The sequence below is a fragment of the Populus nigra genome, chromosome 17 (assembly GCF_951802175.1).
Source record: "Populus nigra chromosome 17, ddPopNigr1.1, whole genome shotgun sequence".
Taxonomy (NCBI): Eukaryota; Viridiplantae; Streptophyta; class Magnoliopsida; order Malpighiales; family Salicaceae; genus Populus; species Populus nigra.
Genome location: NC_084868.1, coordinates 12,467,905 through 12,489,269, shown reverse-complemented (window position 1 = coordinate 12,489,269; position 21,365 = coordinate 12,467,905). Strand labels below are relative to the sequence as shown.

Sequence of the window (21,365 nt, the reverse complement as noted above, 5' to 3'; positions counted from 1 at the left end):
GAGGAGAATTGTTATGGAAGCTTTCTCAGTTTGAATGTTTTCATATTTGCAAAACAGAATGGTTCATCAGCCAGCCATTAGGTCTTTTGATAAACACCACGACTTCTACTTTTTTTTTTTTTTTTGAAGCCTAAACATTTACCTTTGTTGTTTTTCACATTACTTGTACTCAACCTCCCAAAACAGGATGAAGGAGGTCATGTAACTCTCTGCAGATGTATTCTTTTTCTGCAATTGCTGGCCTGAATCTTAAATATAAAAAATTGGGTTTTAATTTAAATATTGATGGAAAAATTGGCTTTAAAGGAAATTAACGCTATCATATCTCTAACTTGTTAAGAAAATATAAAAAATCGGAACAGGATGGTTATTGGTTGATGCTGGAATTTGGTGCAGAATATCTTTCTGGAAACCAAGTCATCTGTCTGCTCAAGAAGAGTGGTCATCGTCTTAAAAACACGATACCACAAAAGAGGGAGAGGATGGAATCAAAAGTTGTTCGATGCTTTAAGTCTGAACCTATGATGCCGTAAACAGAAGATGGGATTTGGAGTTTTCTCTGTTGAAGGTACTTTGGACAATGGTGATGCGGTAGAAATTACTCTAATTGAGGACGGTGAGGAGGTTTGCAATGCTGGGGCTGGAGATGTTTGCGCCAATGCAGCAGCAGCAACAAACTTTACTGATCTGGATGCCAATTCGCGTCCTGTTGCTGTGGTAGGGGATGGTAAAGTCAGGGTTACAGGTGCTTTTAACAATGCGGAATGCAGTACCGGTTACAGGCACTGAATTGGCTGAAGGCTTGGCTTCTGATCCATTGTCTGCTGATATTGGAGGTGACAGTTATCCCACTAACTATTAGCCAGAGACTTTTCTTAAGATGTTGTTGCAAGGAATTCCAGAGAAGTATCTTCAAGAAAATGAGGTTGAGATGATTCCTAATCCATTCTACTTCAAGAAAATGAACTAGTGATGATGGACACGTTTGTCTTTTCAGATTAGGAACATGATTAGTTGTGATTAGTTGTTATAGAGTTTAGAGTTTATTTCTAAGGATAATTAACATGTTAGTGTCAAAGTAAATCTAAATTTCAACATATGCTTTATAATCAAACAAATGACCGATCTTACTAATCAAGCATAATCGTTAGAAAAACCATAATTTTTAATTTTTTACAAGGAGATTTCAAAGACCTGGTTTTCTAAGGAACCCTCGAAGACGTTTCATCCGCTACATGGATTTTCTGAAGTTAGGCTTGGAATGTCATGTTTTGCCAATTTTCTTTGAGTTCCTGGATTTCTTATATTTTTTTAGATTTTATGTTACTGTCCTTTATATTTTAGGATTATGATATTATTGCCTACCAGTTATTCTAGCCCGTAAAAGACTTTGTAAACCTTTTACAAAGACAAATATCATTAGATTTTATTTCAGAATAATAAATTGCCAAATTAGGTTAAGATTGCAGCTAATCTAATGTCTTTTCTGTGATTGCTTTACCGGCTTTGTGCTTCCACCTGTGTCAATTTACTTGCCATATACGATCTGCTTCAGAGGAATCTATGCATTGTCAGCCAGTGAAATGGAGTGTAATCTTTTGACTTAAATGCATTGAAGTCAGTTGGGTTTGCTTGTTAATTGCACCGAGTCTGCTTTGAAATGGCTCTCATTCTTTCAATTCATCTTCAGTTCTTGCATGGTCAACATCATTATTAGTTTCATCATCAACCAAGTCCATTGTTGCTTATCAACTCTCTCCGATCAATCTCCAACATTAGGTCACACATGCATCAAAGAAATAATACTTCATAGAAAGAAAAGATTAAACAGGGGATTTCATGAAGAAAATTCAAAATGCTCTATCATTTTTTAGCAGAACCATTTTAAGGGTTTCAGGAATGTATTGTTTTCTTGCATAGTGTTCTAATGTTGGGTTAATTATACAGTTACAATGGAATCTGTCCTGATTAAAGCATATACAGAGTTACCTTGGCACAGCTGGTCCGAACTCCGAAGTCTTATTCTCAACTAATTTCTTTTTTTAAAAAAAATCTTCGAACCTTTGATTGCATATTGTCGATCATTCAAATGGTTTACATAAGAAGCAAGAACAGGAAAAAACAAACTCAGGAATGTCCTGCATCCAAATTACCGTGAATGGACTCCCTGAAAATAAAAAAGGAGTTAAGCCCCAACTTCTGCAGATATATCTTCATCTATCTGCAGGCAGAGTTCATCCAGCGATGTACTTTGTAATTCGAGAGCGATCTGTTTCCAAAGCATATCCCATGTCTATGGTATATATAAATGGATTGCCAAATGTCTTTCATCAACCATGAGTAACTACTAGCTAGTGAGTAGACGAAGAAGAGACCTCCTCACCTTCTCTTCCCAAGCCTGCCCTTTTTTCACTACCTGCTACCTGCATATACTTAGATTCTCAAACACCACAAAAGCCTCTCTCTCTCACTCGCTCTCTCTAGCCTAAAGAAAGTCACAAGAAACAAGAAAAAGCTGATCTATCTTTCTTTCATTTTCTCTAATCGAAGAAGAATTTCAAGAAGACCCAATGGCTTTACATCAATCTTGATTAGTAACTAGTGACTAGACTAAAGAGAAACCAGCTTCTCTACTTTCTCTCCACAAACAAGCCCGTTTTGCACTCCAATATTTCCCAAGTTTCTATCCATTCAAGACTAAAGAAAGAAACAGCTTTCATTTTCTCTAATGGAAGAAGAAGAATTTAAAGAAGACCCGGGAAGCCTTTGCAATCTTGATGCACGGGAAGATTCTTCTTCCTCTTCACCACAAACCCTCCTTAAACGAACCTCCATTGTTGGTTTTGTTATGGCCAATATTGTAGTGAGTCTTAGATATCGTTTACTATTCTTCACTGACCGTGAATCAGTTCGACTTGAACTTGAACCAAGAAAGCCTGATGATCAAAATGGTGCTATAAAGGTTTTGAATGCTGATTATCTTGATGTGGGTTACATTGATAGGTCAGTTGCAACTGTTTTATATCCTTTGATTGAAAATAAAATGATTAATGTTGAAGGTGTGGTGCCTAGAGCTAGTAGTGACGGGTTTCCTTGTGAAATTCGTATCTCTGCAAGGTTAGACGACTTTGAAACTGTTAAAACTGCGATTTCGCAAGGTGGTCTGGTTTTATTTTCTCAACCTGGTTCAAGTTTTGCATCATCTCGGGCTATGGTGGCCAAACAAGGTAGAGTTAATGGGAAAGTGTACAGGCGTAGGAGAATCGGAGTCAACTCGGAACCTGTCATTTTGTACACTCAAGAACCGAAGATTATTGAACGTGGATTTTTCCCTACAGCACATACTTTAAGGAATAAACCAGAAAGAATCACTGATAGACCTGCCGTGCAAGTTGAGCCTGAGAAACTGACTTTCATCCACCTTGGCGCAGCAGGGCATGATGCGCATGCGGTCCGGGAAGTTATGGACACTGACTTGACCGAAGGCTTGGCTTCTCGTCCGTTATCTGCTGATTTTGAAGAACTTGAAGGTAACGACTATCCCACCGATTATTGGTCAAAGACATTTCCTAAGATGCTGTTGCAAGGAATTCCAGAGCAATCCCTTCAAGAAAATGAGATTGAGATGATTCCTAATCGATTCTACTCTGACTGTTTACTCTAAATATGGAAATTAGCATATCAGTTAGGATTTATTTGCCTTGATCGTTAGCTCGTCAGAAAGTTGCACAATGCAAGTTGTGATCCTGTTTTACTGCATAATTGATAAAAGAAAATAAAAGAAAAAAAAAACCGACAACGTTTCCAATTTTGCCTAGAAGCAAATCTGAGGCGGTACAAAATCTTCCCGGACAAAATATGATAAATTTCCGATCAATAATATCTATTTTTTTTTTAAAAAAAAAAAACTTAAGATAAATATAGATATAATCATGTTTATCTAGTTAATTTATTTTATTCCACAACAGATTTCACTCGTACTAATAAATTTGTCTATATATATAACGCAACCCTGGCAACAGATTATATTAACTCACATTTGTTTCTTTCCCTGCTCACTAGCTACTTTCTTTCTAGATCATTCAAGCTCAAAACCCTCGATTTCCTTGTCTTGAACAATGCAAAACACTACTCTTTCTCTCTTACATCCCGGATACAAGTTCCGCCCCACTGACCAAGATTTGATCGGCTTCTATCTAGCCATGGAGGTTTATCATTCCAGGAAGCCACTGTTACCCAGGACTCCAATCTTTTTAATGAAGAGCCCTGGGAAGTTGGAGGCAACAAGTTAGATGATAATGGCCAATATTTTTTCACATCAATATGTAAAAAAAAAGTCAATGGTGATAAAAATATGAATAGAAAGGTTGATGCTACTGGTGGCAAGTGGCATGGTTCAGATAAGGGAATTCCAGTGAAAATAGCCTCTGGCCAAAAATCCTTGAACAATCCAGCATTCAACAACATGCATCTTTCTCTTTCTAACAAATTCATGTTCATCCCTACTCCTTATGTTGAGGTGTATGGCTAACCATCATGTGTCTAACTTCTATGAATAAAATTCCAGATCATTGTTTGTCTTGAGCCACTTCACCACTTTCTCCTTTTGTTTCTCATTTATAATTTTCCATTGCTTAAAATTCTTAAAACACTTCATTTTTGTGCTTAAGAAAGTTAACTCAAGTCTTTTGGAGTAATCATCAGTGAAAGTAAACATATATCTAACCTTATGTAAAGGGTTCACCCTTAAGCTTGCTTTGAGAGGAGATTTCCTTTTATGTGCGAGTTATCTCCAGAATTCTCTTACAGTTAAATAAAAAAACAAAGATAAAATCATCAATAACAACGAGGTAGCAGAAACCTTCGTTGATTTGGATATGCCAATTCGGCTCCCACTGCTGCAGAAGGGGATGATAAGGTCACGGTTGAAGGTGCTTCTAACAATGCAGTACTACTGGGTGCAGAATCGGTTGTGGGCACTGACTTGATTGAACTTGGCTTCTGATCCATTATCTGCTGATACAGAAGGTGACAATTATCCCCGGAGACTTTTTATAAGATGCTGTTACAAGGAATTCCAAAGAAGTCTCTTCCAAAAAGTTAAAGCTGAGATGATTCCTAATCGCTTCCACTTTGATTATTTACATGGAAGGTATGTAAACCGAATCCGATTGTTTTTCTTTAAAATAGTTTGGTTTATTTGGAATGCTCGCAATAATCTGATTTTCAATGAGGTAGAAACCAACTGGAATGATATATATTACTCACTTCTCATTTGAGTTGCAACATGGGCGAAATGTTGTGATGAGACTCCCGTGAGAGCTTCTGCTATACTGGGATAGACTTACTAAGATCATCAAATGGTATTCTTATGTGGATAAACAAGTCAAAAGTGCGTAGTGAATCATCATAATTCCTCCTCCTCAAGGAGAAAAGTGAAAGATTTAATCTAACAAGATGTTCACTAGGCTGGAGTGGAGGAGTTTTCAAGATTCAGGATTGGAGCTGAATGATTCAGTGGATAGGGAGAAGGAAAATTAATTATCGGATTTGGTTTGGAATTAGACCAGGACAGAGCTTTAAGGCATGAAAACGTGAAATCTTAACAAGAGGAAATGCGAGGAGTACTTCTTCAAGAACATGAAACGGAGAATAGGATCATTCAAATGATTTATATTAGAAGAAAGAATAGGACTGTCCACTCAGATTCTCTCAACGGCACATGTATTAGCCATTCTAAATTAACAGTGGGCTACCTGGTTTGTAGAGAGTATTTTTTCAGCTATCTGGGCAAGTTGAATTATTAGTTGAACCAGCCAAACCTTTAACCTGGAGAAATCCATAGGACCTCCCCGAGTTATGTGAGTAACTAGTGAGTAGAGATACCTTTACCTTGTGGAACAAACAATATAACGGCATTACCGGCATATACCATCTAACCTCACACATGCTTAGATTCTCAAACACCAAAAATCCCTCTCTCTCTCCGTTCATAGACAAAGGAAAGAAACAAGAAGCAAGAAAAGAACTGATCAATCGTTCTTTCATTTTCTATAATGGAAGAAGAAGGATTTCAAGAAGACCTAGTGAGCCTTTACAATCTTGATGATTGGGACGATTCTTCTTCTTTCGATGATTGCGATTATTCTCCACCACAACAAGTTCTCCTCAATGAAACCTCCAATGTTGGTTTTGCTATGGCCAGTATTATAGTGAGTCGGAGATATGGTATAGTATTCTTCAATGAGCGTGAATCAGTTCAACTTGTGCTTCATCCAAGAAAGCCTGGTGATCAGAATCCTGCTATAAAGGTTCTGAATGCTGATAATCTTGAAGTGGGTTACCTTGATAGGTCAGTTTCTACTGTTTTATCTCCTTTTATTGATGATAAAATGATTAATGCTGAAGGTGTGATTCTTGGATCTAGAACTATTAGTAATAAGTTGGTTGCTTGTCAAGTTTGTATCTCTGCAAAGTTAGATGATTTTGGAACTGTTAAAACTGCGATTTCTCAAGCTGGGTTGGATTTAGTTTCTCAACCTGGTTCAAGTTTTGCATCATCTCAGGAGGCTGTGGTGGTTAAAGGAAAGATTAGTAAAGGTGAAGACAGGAGTTTCAATGAGAAATTTAGGTCGGTTGAGGGGAATCCAAAGAAGAGAGGACGAAAGCGGTTCAGCAACTATGAACCCCTCGTTTTGCACACTCAAGGACCGGCGATTATTGAAAACCGGAATGGAGTTGGCCTTGCTGAAAGTACTTTTGAGATTGAACCAGCAAACATCAATCTTAAACATGCCTTGAAAGTGGAGCCTGCGCAATTAAAGTTCATCCCCATTGTCAGAGTAGGGAATGATAAGGTCAGTGTTAAAGGTGCTTCTGCTAATGGAGTACTTGCAGCGAGTGCAGTCCAGCCTGTCTACGGCAGTGACTTGAACGAATGCTTGGATTCGGATTCATTGTTCGCTAAGTCTGATGAAGTTGAAGGTGACAACTATCCCACCAACTATTGGTTCGAGACGTTTCCTAAGATGTTGTTGCAAGGAGTTCCGGAGAACTCGTTCAAGAAAATGAGGTTCAGATGATCCCTAATCACTTCTACTCAGATTGTTTGCTCTGAAGATGGAAAATAGCACATTGCAATCTGTAATGATGATATACATGAATACTTCAACAATCTCTCTTTCACTGTGTATGATCGGTTAATAAAGGCATGTTATAGTATGTGCAGGTGCTCTCTGTCAGACCCTTTTTTTATTAGATTAACGTGAGTGTTCGGGTTAGTTTGCGCGTATCTCGACTAATCCCATGAGACCTGAAGTTATCGACCATGTAAGCCTCCAGTGATCCCGAGGTTTGTGGGACTCAAACTAGTGACCTTTGGGGAGCAAATCCAGTGCTTGATCAATTGAGTTACACCCCTTAGAGTTCTGTTAGACCATTTTTAAAGGTTATAAGACAGTATTTCTCGCCTAATCTGCTAATTTTGGCTTAATTATACAGTTCATAAGGAATTTGTTTAAACCCCATCTTTTTATTTGTGAAATAACCTTTGATTATTAGTTGAATTCTCCACTAACTTCAACTAAAAATAAAAATAAATCCAATCCCAACTCTTGTGCCAAAGAACATTTTAGTTTCTAGGTTCTGCTTTTATGTGAAGCTTGCTACGATGAGCCCTTCAGAAAAAATTAGTTGACAGAAGTTCTTAATATTTCAAGTCCATACAAAAAAAGAAAAAGAAAAAAAGAAATCTATTTCTGTTTTATCTTAAGATATAGGCATGTTTATGTCAACCCTTTCTTTTATTCCAAAATGGATTTGGATTTCCTAATTGATTCCTTGCCATTATATTTTCCTATATAAATGCAGCTGATCTCTCCTTATCAAGCAAAAAACCCGTAGCATCATATTAAAAAACAATCTTCTTTCTAAGCTAACTTGCCACACTTCTTTCTCATTGATCAAGATCATAACCCTATTCTTGTGTTGCACAATGCAAAATGAATGCGAAGTCTTTGAAGTTGCTGAAGATGAGAATATATTCAAAGATCATTCAAAGCATTACCACTTTTACAGTGATCAACTCTGAATCTATAAGGTCACGAACCCCAGCAGATCAATAATCAGGACATGTGGCTTGAGGCTGCAACGGTTTCAATGGACGGAGGTCGATCTACTGAAGATACTTTCGATAATATTCAGAAAATAGAGCTTGGGACATTGACAATCAATCGACTTGGGGTCTTAACTGTCACAATCTCAATAAACGCAGTAGATTACTGAAGATCAGGAGATATGGCTTGAGGCGGCTGCTGTTGCAATGGAAGATGATGGAGGTTTCTCTACTGAAGATTCTTTTGAGAAAGAAATATAATTCGACAACATTGAACCTGTAGTGCAAGTGGAGCCTGACCAAGCTTACTTCATTCAAGAACCAATGATTACTCAAAATCAGGAGACGGAGCTTGAGGCAGCCATTGTTCAAATAGAGAATGGAGTTCAAGCTACTGAAGATATTTTATATGATGAGACAGTAATTGTCAACTTTGAACCTGCCTTGCAAGTGGAGCCTGATCATCAGCAATTAAACTTCATTCAAGAATCAATGATTTGCGAAAATCAACAGATGGTGCTTGCAAGATTCAGTGATGATCACGTGATAGGAATTATTTCAGGTGAGGAAGATGAGTTGGCGAATTATCAATCAGAATATGTCTTCTAAGATTATGATATGAGCCAGGTTTTTCAGATTCCCAGTGAGGATCCGATCATCAGCTTTGAATCACTGACGACTCACACAATATTATCGAAAATCAGGAGATGGGGCTTGGAGTTTAAATTTAAATTTGCCAATCGCCCGCTGTTGTACAGGTGATTAGCAATCAATGATCCATGCTTACAAATTATAATTACAAGCCTTCACGAAAATAAATTAATACATTAATTTATAATCATACAAACGAATGAATAAACTACATGAAGCAGTGAAGACCGAGTAAAGGCATACATTATCTTGTTTAGGTCTCGACATCATCCCTTTGTGATCGACAATTTTCAGTTTGCCTAATAAATTCTCTCAGCTGTCGATACTGGGCGCAGGAAGACAACAATGACCGTAATGTTGTCTTTGCTGCCTCGTTCTGCAGCTTCTGTTGCCAATCTCTTGGAGCACATACCAGGTTCTTTGACGGTGTCTTTGATTATGCTTATGACATCTGCACTACTCATGACATCCCAAAGCCCATCGCTGCCCATCACCTAGAAATTGAAAACATTGCTTTCATTTACATCCAATGGAACATCAGAAAATGTGTTCATTTGTAATCATTTTGGCAGTGCTAACATTTACCAACAGATCATTGCGTATGCCATTCTTTTTTAATCAAACTCATTCCGATCAATACAATGACAAAAGCATATAAAAGGCGTCCATAAACAATGGGAAGCAGTTATAACAAGGCAGCATATCCATTTTCCAGCACTGACTTTTTCTTTTAGAACCACATTGTTCCCCTCTAGAAAGAAAGCTGAAGCAATAAGGAACTCAGTGCACATGAAACTGCTTGCCATAACAAGAACTAGTCAAAGCAGTGGTCCTTACCAGGAATTCATCTTCTGCTGACAGTACAGTTTCGGTTATCTCAGGTTCTGCAGTTACAGCAGGCTTCAGATCATCATCACCGATGGATCGAGTGACCTGTTAAAAGAAATTAATTAATTGAACTCTTTAACAGGAGAGATGGTGGTGGAGGAAGAATGACTATAAACATTTCCCAGTCACAGTTTGTAAAACTTCCCCAGTTAACAAAGATAAAACATAGTAGGAGAGCAAAGGATTCACAAAACCGTGATTAATTTTGTCTCGGATTTAAAACCTAAAATAGATCCAAAGCCTAAATATATTTTGAGAAGATCCAATTATAAATGTCAGTCTGAAGGCCAATATTTGAAATCAGAAGCAATTACTGGGCATGGGTCCAATCGAAGTGTTCACCTGATATGCATCAGATATATAAATGGGTAACCTACTATAATATTTTTTATAGCATCTCCAGGGATACATTGACACATGCAATCAAGATCTGTTTCAAATGCATTTGGGTTTAAAATGTTTCTTCCAGTAAAATATTGGATTTAAATCATGCATATATGCTGATATATAATGGGAATATTTTTCCAATTAAATGACTTCTTCTCTAAATTCTAGTTTGTAAGTGGATCCAAGGTTCATCACTCAGCCTTCAATTAAACATGCAGCTATCTGGAAATGAATCATATAAATAAAGGACTTGTTTAGAAACAAACACTACTTGCCTGGAGTGCAGCATGTCCAACCCTCCAAGTATCAATTTGCCATTTTACTTGTCCCCCAGCACTAAGCACATGCTCCCTCTCCTCAATATAGCTTGCGACATGATCCTGGTTTTTCAAAGTCTAACCAGTTTCAGAAAAATAAAAACTCACAACAAGCCACGGAACTGAAAAACAGTTTGTGTAAATGAATGCAGCTGACCTTACTTAGAGGAATTGCCTTGCCAGCCCGACATAAAATTGTCTTGCAATCACCAGCATTTGCAACAAAAAGCTTGTTTGTAACTATTAAAGCAACAATGGCAGTGCAGCCAGGATGCCAGTCTTTCTGAACAACTCTCCTAGATTTACGATGAGTATCCAGTTCATTTCTGAATGCAGCATCTGTACTAACAAATGCTTCAACTAATGCATTTCTGGGGCTGCATTCATGTAAAGGGTTTAATTACTTTAAGAACGGGCCTATTGTAGTTTAAAATGTTTTTGAAAGGAGAAACCATCCAAAATTTGCTACCTGCTGGCAGAACCAGTACTTTGCAGAAATCCAGGTAATGCTCGAGCTGAAAACTCAGCAGCTGCTGCACCTGAAGATGAACCGGTAAACATGTATTGCTAATTCAAACAAGCAAAAATAAATTGAAAAAATAAAAATAAAACGAAATGAATTTTTGAATGTTCTCCTAAACAAAGAAAGTGATTTTTTTTTCTTAAAAAAAAACCTGAACTTAAGAGATAAAACAGATACCCCCCTGAAATTAAGAGAGTATTTCATTGTACTTTCAAAAAAAGAAAACAAAAATTGAAGTGCTACGAATTAATGTAGTGGGCTTGTACTGAGGAAGAATGATTTTAACCTACTACTATCTTAGAAATGTGGTGATTAATTGTCTACTATGCTCTAAAGGTAATTTGAATTTATTCTTCCTCAAATTCGCGGCCATGGTATGATTTCTATTGAAAGCGAGCATACCTCTATGACCATCAAAGATACCAAAAGCATGGATATCCTTTTCGTTGCACATATGGGGCATAAGGAAGTGGGTATCTTCCATAGTCTCCCTTTTACCGCATGTGGCAAAGGATCCCCAGGAAAGTATTGGACGATAAGCCAAACCAACATTTGAAAGCCAAATTCTTAAACTGGAATCTACTGCAGGAGGAGCCTTTGATAGAATTTCTCCCTGAGTGGACCAGTTAATAATCTCCTGGTACGTTGTAAGATTCTTGGCACTATCTGCTGGCTGATCTCCATGTGAAATAGAATATTTGTCAAGGGAAAAATCTTTTCCAATTGATTTCTTTCTACTCTCCAAGATTGGATCAAGTTCCAATAGTATATCAGTAAAAGAAGGTCTATTTTGAGGATTGTCATCCCAACATCTCTGTATTAATGAAAGTATGCTTGCTGAAGCACCTGAACCCAGACCAGCAAGAGCAGGTCGTAATTTACCAGACACCACAGATGCTGTAAGTTGCTGTTCAGTATAGTTCATCTCCAGTACAGTGTGGGCCTGCCAGCATTTATGGAACCAAAACCAAAACATCTAATTATTCATGTTAAGTGGAAAGCAGAACATGCCAGACATAGTTTTGAGTGTCCAAGAGAATGTAATAAACAGAACTTTGCGTTCCCAAATTCTACAAGCTGGCTCAGCCTAATCACATAAATAAATCAGTTATGATCTGCTCCACGTGTGTTTTAGATATGACTGTATGTGCATACTTTATCAAACAATGTAAATAAATCAACGGAACAAAAGATGTGACATTTAGTATGTGCATGTTTTAATAAACAGTTTAAGAACTTTTTTCCAGCTAACACATACATTTAGATGTTAGGAAGTTATTCTGGTTATCAATTGTTCCTATTACATAGCAAAAAAATGGTTTGCATCAGAACACAAGAGAAACTCAATACAGATAGCTATAGTTCAGGAAATACAAAAAAAAAAATGAAAATGAAAGATGATATAAATAACAAACCAAACAAAAGAAAGACTGACCTGAGCTTCTGCACGGAGATCAGTATATGGGACGACACCAGTAAGAAGCTCACTGCAAAAGAATAGAAATGAGTTTTCTTTTCCATAGGGGAGAAAACCATATGAATAATATCTAGCTCTTAACACTCTCAACTAGCAAAGCCTATCTCATTATAAGACTTTTTTTTTCTCATTCTACTGTTTGGGCCAAATTTTCTTCATGAATCCTTCCATAACTATTCAGGGGTAAAATTAATTGCAAAACATATTGTATCACTTCTTGTCGCAGCGACAGGTACATAGCTGATCAAGAAACTACATAGACAAGTTACCTTGTGTCAATATAGAGACCACAAGAGGATTTGTCTTTCCATTGCTCGGCCAAGGTTAAAAATTATTTAAGTGAATCATATTCAATGGCCTGGGTATTTAAGAAACTGTGTGGGCTTCCAAAAACTTCTCATTTCCAATTACAATTTAAATGCTCAAGTAAAAACATGCGAAAAATTCTTCTCCTGTTAAATATAACAGAAGCTTTGCAAGTTAGAAACATTCTGAAAGTCTTACTTGATGGATATTCCGAAACTATAGACATCTGATTTTTCAGTATGTATCTCCTTCCTCAATATTTCTGGAGCCATATAAATGAGTGTGCCAACCATGTTCTTTTTATGGAAACCACCAGTTGGCTTTCCGGATGATCTCCAGTTCTCAAGAGAAACTCCCTTAAGATTTTTCTGGTATTCTGCCAAACCAAAATCTGCTAAGTGTGGACAAAGGTTTTCATCAAGCTGCATCATATTGAAAAAAATCTCAAAATTGTGTTTCAACAATTTCCAATACCAAAAAGCAAACCATGGATTGACTAGAAGCTTATGGAAGATAATTACAAGAATATTTGCTGGTTTCACATCCCTATGTACAATCTCGTGGTTATGCAGATATTGCAAAGCCTTTGCTGGAAGAAGAAAACAGTGAAAAAGAAAAACAACGTAACTTTACCTTACAATGTCCTTACAAAAAAATCTTCTAATTTACCAAATCAATAAAAATATACAATGTAGAGAGAAAATTCAGTTGCATCCAACACTACCACAGAACATGACTTCAAAAATTTTAATCTTGAAGGAAAAAAAAAAAAAACAGACAAACTTTTCAAGTTAAAACAAGCCATACCCAGCTGGACTGTGATCATGAGCACCTGATCCATATTTGGACTCCATTCTTCTACATGTAATTTCTCAGAAAGATTACCAGATTCATAGAATTCAAAAAAGAACATATAATTTGGAGGCTTTGCATGAGCTGCAACCAGCTTGGCAATTCCAGGATGATCTAGCTTGCTTCATTATTCCACAAAAACCAATAGGAAGATAAAATAAAAATAAAAAAATAGAATAAACATAACCCAATATGTTAATGCAACAAAATCCCTTCTTTTGTTTCCAGCTACAAATTGCAATGGGATTTGAGTTTCAATAGAACCCATTAAAATCTAAAATTATTGCAAACCACATATCCCCATTAACAAAAACAAGTTAAAGGGATAGATACCATAGGAGTTGAAGCTCCTTATGGAACTTATCAATGTCCTCAGAAGTAGACAAGATTGGTTTTTTAACAGCAACTTTTCTCCCATCCAAAACAGCTCCATAAACCACACTCTCAGCCCCTACACACACAAAAAGAAAACATCAATCACCGAAAGAAAGAAAACCCACATTCAAAAACTTAAAAAGACTCGAACTGTCAGAGAATTTGAAGAGTTTTTTACATACCTTTGGCAACTGGAGAGAGGAGGGTGTAGGAAGAAGGAGGGAGGTGAAGTGGGATTGAATTGCTAGTACAGCATCCTCTTATGCAGGAATTTGGCTCCACAATTTCTAGCCCCATTACGTTATATTTATTTTCTTGCTCCCTTTCTCTTCTCGCTACACAGCTTTTGAAGAGGGGAACAACCGGTAAAAGTAGGGATCTGTGGATTTTTTTTACACACAAGTGAAGTGAGTACTCCACCACACCCGTTACAGGTTAATGTTTTTTTTTTTTCTTTCTCAATCTGTTCTTTGGAGGAAATTTCCTTTCCTGGCCGTTTCCCGTTTGTATGTCCTCAAGTAAAAAAAAAAAATCATTGACATAAATATAACAGGAGGCATATGTCTCTTCTCCTGATCACCTAAATTATTTCTCAAGTGACACTCAAAAATTTAGTTTCCTTAATTTAGCTCATCAAATTTTGCAATTCAAACATAATGAATTAAGGGAGAGTATTTCTTCTTTGGCTACTGTAGTTGAAATCATAAATCAGGCATTTGAAGTAAAAATTCCATAAACCATTTAATTCTAACTTGAATGCACAGAAGTTGATATATAAACAACACCTACCAAAAAAAATTCTTCAAATCTTTTTTTCTCTCCAAATTTTTACCACATTTATTAAACTTGATCTAGAATCAACTTGAGAGACTTGTTCCACGATGGTGTTAGGTGTAAAAATATCAATTTGAGGTTGATTTAGTTAAAAAGTGTCTGAAAGTGTAGTAAATATTACTTTTAAATTGTTTTTTCATTTGAAAATACATTAAAATAATATTTTTTTTATTTTTTAAAATTTATTTTTGACACCAAAACATTAAAATAATCCAAAAATATAAAAATAAATTAATTTGAAGCAAAAAATTTAAATTTTAACAAAAAAACAAGTTTAACCTCAGTTCGAAATGAACACTAAAACAACTCATGACGCGATGACTCTGTTAAGACTCAATTTAATTTTCTTTAAAAATTATAAAATAATATTATTGTTATTTTTTTAAAAATAAAATAACATTGTTATGGATGGGATTGGATTTAATCACTATGATTTTCATATGATATCCTTCTTTGAGCATAGTTAAAATTTGAATCCTTTGCTTAGACTCTAAGCCCATATTTGGGTGGTTGCATTCATCTTGGATGATTTCCAAGGTCTTCGCTTTTGGGCTTAGCCCTTTGTGATTTTAAGTTCAACCCAACCCTTAAGAGGGAAGGAGGTGACCAACTACCTTTCAAAATCAACCACCACAAGTTAACTAAATATCTGCGAAAATTTATTCCTTAACAGGGAAGAAACAGACACAGAGAACCGAATAGATCTCTTTCTGTTTGACAAACACGACGAAGACGATGAAGAATAAATCCTCTTTAATAATCTTGAGTGTCTTGGTTTTGCTCTGTGGGTGTTATACTGAACTGGGTCATGGCGGACAGGACAACTTCTTGAAGATGAAGCTTGGTGGTGTTCATGACTGTAAAGGTTCTCAAAATAGTGCAGAGATTGATAGCCTCGCTCTTTTTGCTGTCCAGGAACATAACAAGAAAGAGGTTTTTTTTCTTGATCTTTTATCTTTTCTTTGTTGCAATTCTTTGAATTCTTAATTTTCTTGTTTTTTTTTTCTTTTCTTTTTTGTTTTCAAACATGATGATGATTTGAGAGAGGTAATAGAGAGATTTGAGTGCTTATAGTGCTGAATTGTTTTAGATTATATATGGTTTCTGATTTTCATTTACTAGAGTTTTGCTTTTTCCCTTTTTTTGGGTGATTTATTTGTTGATTTAGTCTTTATCTTATGGCTTGATATATTTTTCTAGTATTTTTAGTATATAAACTATTTTTGTTCTTTTTTTTGTTACTATGAAATATTTGTCAAGAAAACAGGATGATTGATATTTGATTCATTATTTTAGAAATTAAGATGAAAAAAAATTCTAATTAGTTGCAAAAAAATGTTTATTTTTTATAATAATGGGGATAATATATTACAAATATATTTGCATATATGGCTATTCTCAATTGCTCCCTTTTTAGTAATCAAGTTTCTATGGATCCTTGTGCTCAAGCTTTTTTCTTGAGGACTTTCCAAAGTGTGCCAACTGAGTGCAACTTGATCATTAAATGAATTCAGAAAATTATAGCTAGTACAAGTATTTAATGTTTGTCAATTTGATAACTTTTTTGGCAAGGTCTTAGGTTTCTTAGTATTTAATTTGGATACTGTCTACAGAATGCTATTCTTGAGTTTGTGAGGGTGTTGAAGGCGAAAGAGCAGGTGGTTGCTGGTAAGCTATACCACCTTACTCTAGAGGCAACTGATGCTGGTAATAATAAGATGTATGAAGTTAAAGTCTGGGTGAAGCCGTGGATGAACTTCAAGCAGTTGCAGGAATTCAAGCATGTTGAAGGGGGTACTTCCTCTGACCTCGGTGTTAAACCAGGTAATGGATCTTTTTATATATATATATAGATATAAGCAATTGATTGTGTTTTTATTTTTTCCTGTTGATGGTTGTAATGAGAATGGAATTGGTGTGTGAGGTTTTCTTCTCATGTTTTCAATTTTCGGTATAACGCTATCATTTCTTATTAAATTAGCCAATTTTGCTGTCAACGGGATTGGAGATGTACAATCTTAGTTAAATGTAGATTTTATTTAAAAGGGTGTTATTGAGTAGTAGTTTAGTCGCAAAACAGTGATTAATCAGGCACGTTATGCAAATCAGATGATCATGGATCAGGATGGCAACCGGTGCCAACAAATGATCTTGAGGTCCAAGATGCAGCAAATCATGCTGTTAAGTCCATTCAGAAGAGATCCAACTCATTGTCCCCATATGAACTTGTAGAGATCCTTCTGGCGAAAGCCAAGGTTGGCATTTTTCAATGCTGGAGCTCGAAATCTTGCTTCTGTTGTGTCCCATACTTGGATTGATCTTTCCGACCTGTGAGCATTATGGTATATGTGAATGTGGAAGTTTTCCGACTGATTTTTCCATGGTTTGATGTTGCAGGTCATTGAAGATTATGCCAAATTCAATCTGCTTCTGAAATTGAGGAGGGGAATAAAAGAAGAAAATTTCAAGGTTGAAGTAATTAAGAACATGGAAGGAAAGTTTCATGTGAATTTGATGCCATAATATGCTAAAACCATGTGTGCCTTGGTGTGCTGCTACCTGCATTATGATATAGAACAATAAACACACTACTCTGGCAACTATGCTTTATGTTTGAATCTGTATATATTGATGCTTTATGGCATAGATGTGGCTTTTATGAGTTACCTCAAATCATATCTGTCTATATAGAAATGCTTGAGTTGACAACCTCAAATACAAAATATTGACTGCTTATTGAATGCAGCTAATGTTTTTTACTATCATTTATTCCAAACTAATATAATCCAAGCACAACCATGGCAGCAAAGTGCAAATCACATATCTGAAGCCATCCGCTTGTACAAGTGTGAAGGCAGGCGAGGAGTGGCCACTGCTTGTAATGGGGTCATCATATAAGTGACAAGTCCAGGTCTTTCTGACATGTCAATTTCCTCTGGCTTGACACCATCAGGGGTGGTCCAATGAAAATGGTGAAGCAGATGACCGATTATAGACGTGACCAGATTGATACCAAGCTGTGCACCAGGACACACCCTTCTTCCAGCTCCGAATGGAAGTAGCCTGAAATCATGACCCTTCATGTCGACATCCTCCTCGAAGAACCTCTCTGGCCGGAACTCTAAAGGGTTCTTCCACAAAGCCGGATCACGAGCCACAGCCCACACGTTTACATGAACAACTGATCCCTTAGGGATGTCATAGCCGCCGATTTTAACAGTAGTATTGGCACGATGAGGTAGCATCAGTGGTGTTGGTGGGTGCAACCTCAGCGATTCCTTGACTATAGCTTGCAGGTAAGGGAGATTTGGGAAATCTGCTTCAGTCATGACACGTTCGAACCCAACCACTCGGTCTAGCTCATCTTGAGCCTTCTGTTGAACCCTTGGGTTCTTGATTAGCTCAGCCATTGCCCACTCCACTGAGATTGCTGTCGTATCCATGCCAGCACTGATCATGTCCTGCACAAAATATTAGATACAAGTTTAATTAAACCCTAATCAGCCATGGCCAGTCAACCAAAGATTCATTTGACAGCATAGAGAAACTTCTATCCACCAAATTGTTTAAGATTTTAAGCGAAATGTGCATACATACCCATAGGAGACTAATAAATGTGACCTCACTGAGGTCATATTTTTCTTGCAGTGTTAGCAATGCATCAACAAAATGATTCTTGGCACCACCACTTTTCTTGCGTGCATTGTTATGTTCCTCCATGATAGATCTAACCAACCTGTCTCGACGAGCATTAAGCTTGGCAAAAGCCTCTTCCTCTAGTGGAAACATCCATTGAAGCCATGGAATGTGCTCGGCCATGGAATGTGATGCACCAAGCCTAAATCCATCGGAAACAATTGCCTTGAATTCTTGGCCTTGCTCATCAATTATCCCCTCTGAATTCATGAACCGCTTCCCAAATGCTAGTCTTGTAATGTTATTCCAAGCCACATCTCCCAGATATTTCTTCACCAACAAGATTTTTCCATGGTTTTCTGCAAGAGATAATTCATGATCTCAAGACCAGTCGTTTTAGACAATTTCGAATTAGGCACAACGACCATTAATCTGACAGGTTTTAGTGTGATAACTAGCTTTCTGACCCGCATTTTGTTGTCAATCGAATATTTTTTTCTTAACACAAAAAATAAATATGTAGGTTTTTCTAACATGTTTTTTGATATATAAAAAAATTATAATTATAAATTAAAAAGTTAATGCATGTATTTAATTAAATAAATTAAGAATCATCTATTCTAAAAACAAATACCAAAAGAATTTGTTTACGATAGCTAAAGGTTAAAGTGGAAAAATCAAAAAATTAATTTAAATCAAGATATTTAATTTCATATCAAAAATTATATATCTATTTGATTTTATAAACTTTTATAAATTGATGAAGACTAAATATGGGATGGGATAGTATTTCTCACAACAAACATGATTTGCCAGACGAATCTTAAGATACAAGATTAAGAGGACGACTACCTCAAATATATTTCTACCATCGTATGTGTGTTCCTAATAGAAAGAAAGAAAGAAAAAACGTAAAGAACAGCTAAATTGCCAAAAATAATACGGTAAAAGAGGAGGAGAAATACTACTATATGGCATACCTGGATTGGTGCAATCCTTGAAAATGGATTCTGCCATGAAAGAAACCTCATCTTCTCTAATAGGTTTGAGTTCCTCGAGTCTTTTTGCTGAGAAAAGCTCAAGAGTAGACACTTTCCTAAGCTTCACGTAGTGAGGACCATAGTCAGCCCATATGAGGTCCTTGCCATCTCTACTAAACCTGGCGAGAAATCTAGACCTATGTCTATCAGCCAGCTGCTGGTCATTCTCTTTGAGAACTTGCCTGGCCAGTTCCGCATTACACACAACTACATTCAAAGTTGAACCAAACCAAACTGAAACAATTGGTCCGTAAGCCTGAGCCCACTCTGCAAAACATCTGAACATAATAGGCTTGACATCATAGAGGTTCCCAACAATCGGCCACGGTCGTGGACCAGGCGGTAGCTTGAACCTCAGCCTCTGGTACAGAATGTATGCAAGAACGAGAACAAAGATCGAAACTAATACTAACAGAGGCAGAGCCATATAGGAAAAGGAGAGATGGAGATAGGGCAAAGGTTAGTTTTTGAAGGTTCTAGCCGAAGAAATGCTAGGAGAGATGTCTATATATATATATATATATATTTGAATAATGGTGTAGAATTGATGGATTTGAAAGTTTTTGTTAGAAACGTGCTTTATGTGAATATTACGAGTGATCAGTAATGGGTGTCATGCAAATGCAATGGCAATTTTTCATCCAAATTATCCGGATGATCACCTCCTTTAATTTTAATTTATTATCATCATATATCGAATACTTTTTTTTTTTTGCAAAAGCAATAATTTAAAAGAAAATAAAAGCATGCATGGAGGTACGTATTATTGAGTATAAAATGAAATTATTAAACTAGCACAGCCCATGATTGATTCAAGGTATGCCTGATGGGTTAATTAAACAGTTTAACTTGATTTGATATTTTTAATATTGTTTTAAAATAAATTAAAATAATATTATTTTAAAATAAAATCGGGTTTTAATGAGATGAAACAAGCTCATCAACATTCCATATATTTTAGAGAGATTAAATCTATTGACATGGAGATGAGCATTACTAAACTACTACCTTACCCTATTAAATTCGAAGATAATACTCTTCCTTGACAAGTAAAAAAAAATACTCCTAATTCAGACCTTTAAGATATTTTTATATCATTTTTTTTGCTTTTTTAAATTTTTATTTAAAAAAAATTTAAAGAAAAAAGAAAACTTGTTTTGTATTTTTTATTTTATAACGCAAATGAGTTTAAATTTGTAGTTGGACATATTTATCAGTAATTTACTAGATCTTTATGAACAATTTTATTATACGCTTTTTTAATAATTCTTATAACATGATCTTGAAGTAGGTTTCCTGTGCAGAAAGTATCACATATATTTAACATAATCTCCGTTGTTGAATCTCAACAACTATATAATTAACAAAAAAAAGAAAGTTTTATTTATTGTACTTCTCATATAATATTATTTATTAAAATAATATTATTATTTTTATTTTTCTTTCTATTTTAATCACATCCTTTAATATTAGATTTATTGAGGATTTAACTTCATGATTTTTTTAAATTTACTTCTTATGATGTTATTATAAACACATGATCCGAACTACAGGTTTGATAGATTAACTCAAATTTTTTTTTAATTGATTTTTTTCTCAATGTCATCCTTCAATATTGGATTGATTAGAAATTAAACTACGTAATTTGTTTCAGTTTGATTTTTATGAGGTTATCTTCATCTTATAACTCGGGTTACGAGTTTAGCGGGTTAACCCTAGTTGACTGGAGTTGTTTTTTATGTTACTTTTTAATTATTTTTTTATTTTATCTTTCTACATTGGATTGATTAAAAATTGAGCTTCATAATTCTTTTCAATTTTTTTTATTTGTTTATCCCAGTCTCATGACTCAAATAACAGGTTTGACATGTTAACTCGGGTCATTTTTTTAACTATTTTTTTCAGTTTCATCATTCGACATTGGATTTATTAGAAATTAAATTTCATAAATTATTTTAATTTTTTT

General features: G+C 35.7%; 3 protein-coding genes across 7 annotated transcripts; 1 reads left to right on the top strand and 2 right to left on the bottom strand.

The window, feature by feature from the left end:
- Positions 1-8,803: 8,803 nt before the first annotated feature.
- On the bottom strand, positions 8,804-14,479 carry LOC133676478 (protein kinase and PP2C-like domain-containing protein). 5 transcript variants are annotated; one of them, XM_062098144.1, is made up of 12 exons: positions 14,072-14,450; positions 13,848-13,965; positions 13,470-13,636; positions 13,184-13,251; positions 12,861-13,084; positions 12,315-12,366; positions 11,282-11,822; positions 10,826-10,889; positions 10,514-10,733; positions 10,315-10,419; positions 9,602-9,697; positions 8,804-9,258 (listed from the first exon to the last, which is right to left on the bottom strand). In XM_062098144.1, exons 1-12 carry the CDS (start codon positions 14,184-14,186, stop codon positions 9,064-9,066), a joined length of 1,965 nt encoding a protein of 654 aa, XP_061954128.1. In that variant the 5' UTR covers positions 14,187-14,450; the 3' UTR covers positions 8,804-9,063. The 5 variants fall into 5 exon arrangements, with proteins under 5 accessions (XP_061954128.1, XP_061954127.1, XP_061954129.1 ...); XM_062098143.1 differs by having other exon boundaries at positions 10,826-10,895; positions 14,072-14,423; XM_062098145.1 differs by lacking the exon at positions 13,470-13,636 and having other exon boundaries at positions 10,826-10,895; positions 14,072-14,422.
- Positions 14,480-15,329: 850 nt separating this feature from the next.
- LOC133677727 (cysteine proteinase inhibitor 7-like) lies at positions 15,330-17,488 on the top strand. Its single transcript, XM_062099861.1, has 4 exons — positions 15,330-15,656; positions 16,337-16,547; positions 16,833-16,978; positions 17,121-17,488. The coding sequence occupies exons 1-4, from the start codon at positions 15,459-15,461 to the stop codon at positions 17,244-17,246; spliced, it is 681 nt and encodes a 226-aa protein (XP_061955845.1). The 5' UTR covers positions 15,330-15,458; the 3' UTR covers positions 17,247-17,488.
- A 5-nt stretch (positions 17,489-17,493) lies between these two features.
- Positions 17,494-19,826, bottom strand: LOC133677726 (cytochrome P450 98A2-like). The gene is made up of 3 exons (XM_062099860.1): positions 19,340-19,826; positions 18,321-18,718; positions 17,494-18,184 (listed from the first exon to the last, which is right to left on the bottom strand). The coding sequence occupies exons 1-3, from the start codon at positions 19,824-19,826 to the stop codon at positions 17,540-17,542; spliced, it is 1,530 nt and encodes a 509-aa protein (XP_061955844.1). The 3' UTR covers positions 17,494-17,539.
- Positions 19,827-21,365: the final 1,539 nt, after the last annotated feature.